Below are 6,854 nucleotides of genomic sequence, written 5' to 3' on the forward strand. Positions count from 1 at the left end.
AAATTTTTTTACTCATAAAATAAGATAAACTCCTAATTACAAAAATAGCTGAACTAAGTTTAGGGAGAATATACTCTACATGACTCTTCCAGTCTAAATTCTTATCAATTTGCAGACCCAAATTTTTATCACAGAAACTTCATTTATAAACAAATTCCCACTAGCAACTGCCAGAGAGTTATAGGACTGATTTAGAGCAAACCTAATAATATTAGTTTTAGTGATATTTAAGGCCAACTTATTAGCTGCGAACCAATTTATAGTAAGAGACAGTGTACCCCTGACTTTATGCTTAAGCTCATCATGATTATTACCAGTAACCAAAACACTGGTATCATCAGCAAAAAGAAAAACTTTAGCCAATTTATTAATATATGGAGGCAAATCATTAATGTAAATAGTAAACAGAAGTGGTCCCAAAACCGACCCCTGCGGAACCCCTTGTTTAACTCTTTCCCAAGATGAAAAATAGTCCTGACCATCATTAGTTTTGATGTACACACACTGTTTTCTATCCCAGAGATATGATTTAAACCAGTTTAATATACAACCCCGGACACCATAATACTCTAGTTTAGATGTCAATATCTCATAATTAACACAGTCAAAAGCCTTAGCAAGGTCACAAAAAATCCCTGCAGTTTGCAGTTTGTCATTCCAGGCCTGAAGTAATGAGATGTCGCAGTGTAGAGTCTACAGTGAAACATTATACTAGTGCTATCACCAAATTCAACAATATTATCTCAAAGGCAGCGCCATAGCTTAAGTGGTTAGTCGCTGGCTTCCCACCGCTGTGGTCTAGTCAAGTGGGATTTGTGATGGACAAAGTGGCGCTGGGGCAGGTTTTCCCTGAGTACTTCGGTTTCCCTTGCCAATCCTCATTCCATCAAATTCTCCATAAGCATTATCACCAGTACAGGTACAATAAGACATATGGAAGCCGACGTGCCAAGGGAACCTAATATGGATTCCACCTCACACTATTGTAATCTACTGTAATCTATTGTAAACAATTTTAAGTATTGTAACTTTACTCTCTTATTGTAATCAGCCACTGTACAGTAACTGACTTGTCCTATATCATGTAACAATGATCTATAGAGATGAAATAAATAAATAAATTCTGTCTGAGGTTTTTATGGTTTTTCTCAGCCCCTTCAGGGAAATGCCAGGTGTAGTACCATGACAGCTTTTGTCCAAATCCATTCCAATTCATTTTCTGTTAGTTATGCTACCATTGGACACTGTAGTTTGAGACTCTGGTAGCATCATACCCTAAACCAGCACAGAATTGTGAGCACAGGTGGGCTCCTGCCTCCTGACCACAGTGGCTTTATGGTCACTCCTGTCCATGTGGTTTTTGAAGCTACGAGGGAGAGTCAGTAAATAGGTCACAAATGGATATAAAACGTAGAACATGTGATATTCAAATCTGGAAAAAAACATTTATTTCTGGACATGTTCTCCACCAACATTGATACATTTGTCCTATCTTTTTGCCAGTGCGTCAAAACCATCAGCATAGACGTCCTTTGACTGTTGTCTCAGCCACTTCCGCACCTGTGTTTCTCGCTTTTCATCAGTGAAGTGATTGCCACATTTCTTGACCCAGATGTGAATCTCTTTACGTGATAGATATTTCCCACCATAAACAAGAAGCATTTCTTTATGAACATCCTTTGCATTTAGTCCTTTTTGTCCACAGGAAACTCTCAACAGAACACTGCTCTCTTTGGTATTACACTCCTCAAACGCAGTTGCCATTTTGACTACTGAAACCAATCTCTGAACATGAGCATGCATGTCTGCTGCCTGGACTATGCTGCTACCTAGTGATACACACAGAAAACCTACTACATTCATTACAGCTGCTTTGCTTCCATTTGTGACCCGTTTGCTGACTCTCCCTTGTGTACTGTGTGTAAATTATATGAATGGGAGGATTGTGAGTGGAATATTGGTTTCTGCAGCTTGCTCCTACCACATCTGTTCGAGAACTCAAGAAGAGGGTTCATGGGCTGAAGAAGTCTCTCCATCCCGACCGACAGGCCCTGCGACTTGAGCTGAAGGGCAGGACTCTGAAGGAAGATGAATCTCTTAAGAGTTTGGGATTGAAAAGTGGCTCAAAGCTGTACGTGAAGGATCTGGGACCACAAATAGGATGGAAGACTGTGTTCCTTGTAGAGTATGCGGGGCCACTGCTTTTGTACCTGTGCATGTACAGGCGCCCATGGCTCTTCTATGGGGAGGGTGCCAGTTCGGTGCCCATTCACCATGCAGTACAGTAAGTTGTTTGACAGCCAGCTTGTAGGATCATTTAGGGCACGTGCATGAATATGAACTGGATAAACATGGTGGAACATCTTCCCTGTAAAGCTGTTAGTCAACTACTCACTTGGTTGAGAAATTCCCTGCTTTGGTGGAATCCTACCATGTCTAGAAAAGGCTGCCGCTGGACCCTGTCTTGAGACAGCACACCCCACATCTTCTCTCGCACGATTTCCATTTTACTGTTATCTTTACATTGAAGTCTGCTGTCAAGTGGTCTCTAGCCAAGACGGTGTAGATCTCATTCATTTCCCTTACGTGTGCTTTGTCCTATCCCAAGTTATTCTCTTTGGTTTAATGGTTTCGGTAACATAAGTGAAACTGAGAGGAATGTAACTTTTGTAACCAGGCAGGAGCAGATGGGCGAGACTGGCAACTCGCCTGTGTTTCTGTACTTTACCAGTTGGTTTGAATTTTGTGGATTGCTGACTGTTCCATGCAGCAGGTACAGGGGATCAGTTGAACTGACGTCAGTTCTGTGATTTGTAAGCTGTATGTAGTATACTGATCCATCCTGTTGTGCTACTCTTGCTTTAGGAACGCCTTGTTTCCTGAAGTTGGATCATCCTGTGAAAGGTCCTGATTCTTTCTTCTCCCTCCTCCCAGAAATGCACATGGGCCTTTTCACTACTCTGTTCTGCACATGTTGACACAGATTTGCGTGTTACATGTACCGCTGTATCTATCTGGCCTGCCAGCACATCTTTTGATACAAATACCATAACCCCAGTGTTAAATAAAATCAGCCTGTAGCTCCACACATTTCAATCCTCTGTTAATTTAACCGACTGTTATAGTATTTCTACCTTCACATTCATCCCGATATCCCAGTTTTGGATTTAATCTGTGTTTCTTAACACTCCTTAGACACTTCATTCATGCTGCCTGTAGTTTGCTGTCAGTCCGTGGCCAGCTGTCCACTCCATATCCCCCCATACAGTCTGTATGACACGAGAAATGAACATTGTTTACAGTATTGCAGCCGGCTGCTGGACACTGCACTACGCCAAACGACTTCTGGAAACTCTGTTTGTGCACCGGTTCTCTCATGCAACAATGCCCATCTTCAATCTCTTCAAGAACTGTTCCTACTACTGGCTGTTTACGCTGTACATCGCCTATCACATCAACCACCCACTGTTCACTGCACCAGGCTCGATCCAAGTTTACGGGAGTCTTACAGCTTTCTTGGTATGTAGGCAGATGGCTGTCAGTTCTTGCATAGTCCATGTTTGTGCCCTTTGTGTTCATGTGGGCATATGAAAGCTATCCGAATATCATGGCGCATTACTCCTGCTGGTTTCCATGCATTTGGCTGTCTGTTTTGATGCTCAGGTCATCATCAGCCACACATGGACTTACGTACGTAAATACAGCCACAGACCCATTCACAGCACCACTAGATTTGGTGCTGATGAAGGCACCATGGCTGGTGTGGTGCAATAGTTCCAGCAGCATTCTGGGGGTGCTATGTGGAGGGGAACGTTGGCTGGTGCTTCACTGGGATGCCTACCTCAGTGCTCATGGGGACTGTTTATAGTGGCATCTGTTCCTTTGCCCAGAACAATCCCTGAACGTGTTTCGTTTGAACATCCTCATATGAAGTTTGTTGATATGTTTATTAAGTGTACTTGTTGAATTTAAGATTTTTTTAAACATGGGTATAAAGTTATAAATTATACATAATTACATCATCAGTCGGTCAGAATTATGTCTGTGTTCATGCGTTTGTTAGTTTTAAGTTGTATTATGTTGTCTGTATTTGTACCACTGTGTTGTTGCATTTGTAAAATACAAATGTATGTGTGGCAGTGATGTTTTTATGTGGTTCACTAGCTTTTATTCTTGTAGCTGTGGTTGTGTGAAATTGTGTTTTGATTTAATACTTTTGTGGCATTCCCTCTGTTGCTCTCTGTCTGTAGGGCTTCATGTTTCACATTTTTGTTGTGGACATTGCCTAGAATGAACTGCTGCAGTTTCTAAGTTTGATCCCTATTGTTGGCAATTCTGTTTGTTTCAGTTATGTGAGTTGGGGAACCTGAGTATCCACATAGCTCTTCGGAACCTGCGACCACCAGGCACCACAGTGCGCAAGATGCCAGTAGCCACATTGAACCCATTCACGTCCCTCTTCAATCTGGTGTCCTGCCCCAACTACACGTATGAGTTTGGCAGTTGGCTGGCCTTCAGCGTGATGACCCAATGCTTGCCAGGTTCTCCCAGTTATATAACACAATTCATATAGCTTGAAATTAGAGAGAAATTTGCCTGACCACAGTGTACTCTGCTGTTGACACATGGTACCCTGAGCACAGTCACAGACAGTGATGTGAGGTTTGAGTCTCGTTATGGGCTTCCACTGTGGTTTCGCAAGCTCAGAGCTTACAGGTCCCTCTTGTGACTTGGAATTACCTGTAATGACATTATGCTTAAAGTTGTAGTCTGGTATACTGGTCTCCAGTGCTGTGAAGGAATGTGGTACTACCATCTTCAAGGTACTTCATCTTCCCTGAAGATGGAGGCAGCAGGTTTCTCAAAAATATTGCTAACAAATTAGCAGAGTACACACAGTATCACATTCCAGAAGATCCCCAGTCTTGTTGTTAACTTGATATTATGCTTTCTTTCAGCGGGCTTGTTTGCTTTGGCGGGCATGTATCAGATGACCATATGGGCGCTGGGGAAGCACAGGGCATACAAGAAGGAGTTCCTTAGCTACCCTCGCAGCCGCAAAGCCATTGTGCCATTCCTCCTGTAAGTTATATGTCATCTGGGATCAACCATCAGAAGAAATGTGTTCTGTATTTTCTGAGCAGTAACTTATTCTTTGTTGCATATTTAGGGTCTTTGGGTTGTAGAGTTTGGGGGTTTATATAGTACATTCCATTTAGCATCTGGAACTTCAGGAGGGACCAGATGTCGTGGTGTTTGAGTGGGCCTTAAAGTTTTCTTAAACTTGTATTGTAACGCGGTGGTGGTGTAGTGACCTGCTGTGTGTGTTGTAAATATGCTGCCGTAAGGGGCAGCGCTGTGGAGCTGTAGTTTGGATGTGTAGTTACGCTGGTTTCGTTTCGTATTGGGAGCAGGGAAGTCATTCATGAGGCAGCCTGTAAAGGTTTGGCTGCTCAGGGGGAATAAGTAAAATGAGTCAATGGAAAGGGAGAAATTCTATTTTGTGTGAAGTTTGACAAGGTTTAATTACTGCTGTCTGTACCGAACATTGTCATAAGTCTGTGTTGTGGTACCTGGTAGGTGGGTATCAGTGTTTCAGGGTAACGTACTGTCTCCATTCTCAGGATGAAACCCATCACTATGAAAACCTCAGAGTTTCTCTTATGTCGGCAGGTATACTTAACCCTTTCAGTGCTTGGTTTTATCCTTGAGCAGAGTGTTGCAATTACACTGAGTAGACGTGTATCGTGGAGTTGCACCAGTGTGTGCTGCTGCACTGACTCTCTGAGCTGCAGATATGAAGGATAGTTTACCTGAGATAATCAGTACACATATTTATTTAATTCTGTACTTATAAATTTGCTGTTCCGCCAGAATAGGCACAGTTTCCTTATGCAGAGAAGTGCAGTGAGGTCGGTTATGTGATTAGAATGAATAATATTGCCAGTGTTCCTGTCTGTGTGACACTTGTCCAGACACTATCACCATGTAACTAGTGCATCGCATAGGGCTGCATATACAGTAACTGCATGGTAGGGTGGTCACTTGTGCCAGAAATCACCACAAACTCCAGTGTCTCAATGTATACATAAGCTCTAAGCTCCACTGTTTGGTGTACTTCATTCAGGTTGTGTCCATAGTGTATTATGCAGGGAAGTACAGACGCTACATTAATTAGAGTGAGTTAATGAATTGTCCCACTTTGTGGATCAGAACGGAAAACGTGCGGTATGAGACCGTGCTCAGTTCGATTCTTGGCTGGGACACTAGCTATGCTGACTGCCCCCACCTTCCCTTCAGGCCATGACCGCTTCCTTCCAGATCCTTTCGATTTCTTATTCATCTGCTGTACCATTCAGAGAGCTTATATAGTGTAGATACTGACTGTGTTGTAAAGTGAACCATAAGACAAGTGCAGTAGCACTTAGCAGTGAAAGGGTTGCTGAGCGCTGTGACTTCATTGCATGTCTGGGTCTGCTTTGGGTTGCTATGCTGAGTTTCTTGAGATACAAATGATTTTTATTTAGTTTTCTGGTAACTCAAGATATATTTCCATAGCTGAAACACTACAAGTATTCATATTGATACTAAAACATAACAGCAAGAACAACAAATGTAGTTATGAGTTAATGAGAATGAAGCATCTTGGTTTAAGTGTTTATGCAGTTAGACCTGTGCCGTGCCCTTTAATGAGTGGAACTGCGAGAGCTGTACTACATTTGACCATGTTTTGGCTCATTGAACACAGCAAGTGATTAATGGTAGTGTGCTGCTAGAATCAGTTTGTCTGTGCAAGCTTTTGTTATTTGTTTTTTGTATTTCAGTTGAATAAATAATATATGCAGTATCATCTG

At 42.3% G+C, this 6,854-nt stretch overlaps 1 protein-coding gene across 1 annotated transcript in view; it reads left to right on the forward strand.

Annotated features, from left to right (window-relative positions):
* Positions 1-6,850, forward strand: part of LOC111863541 (probable very-long-chain enoyl-CoA reductase art-1) — a 10,120-nt gene extending 3,270 nt beyond the window's left edge. Inside the window, exons 3-6 of the mRNA XM_023849949.2 lie at positions 1,971-2,284; positions 3,303-3,519; positions 4,349-4,541; positions 4,959-6,850. Coding sequence (XP_023705717.1) covers positions 1,971-2,284; positions 3,303-3,519; positions 4,349-4,541; positions 4,959-5,086 — 852 coding nt within the window. The 3' untranslated portion in view covers positions 5,087-6,850. The remainder of the gene's footprint in view (positions 1-1,970; positions 2,285-3,302; positions 3,520-4,348; positions 4,542-4,958) is intronic.
* Positions 6,851-6,854: the final 4 nt, after the last annotated feature.

Source organism: Cryptotermes secundus, unplaced genomic scaffold (genome assembly GCF_002891405.2).
Source record: "Cryptotermes secundus unplaced genomic scaffold, Csec_1.0 scaffold184, whole genome shotgun sequence".
In the NCBI taxonomy this organism is placed as follows: domain Eukaryota; kingdom Metazoa; phylum Arthropoda; class Insecta; order Blattodea; family Kalotermitidae; genus Cryptotermes; species Cryptotermes secundus.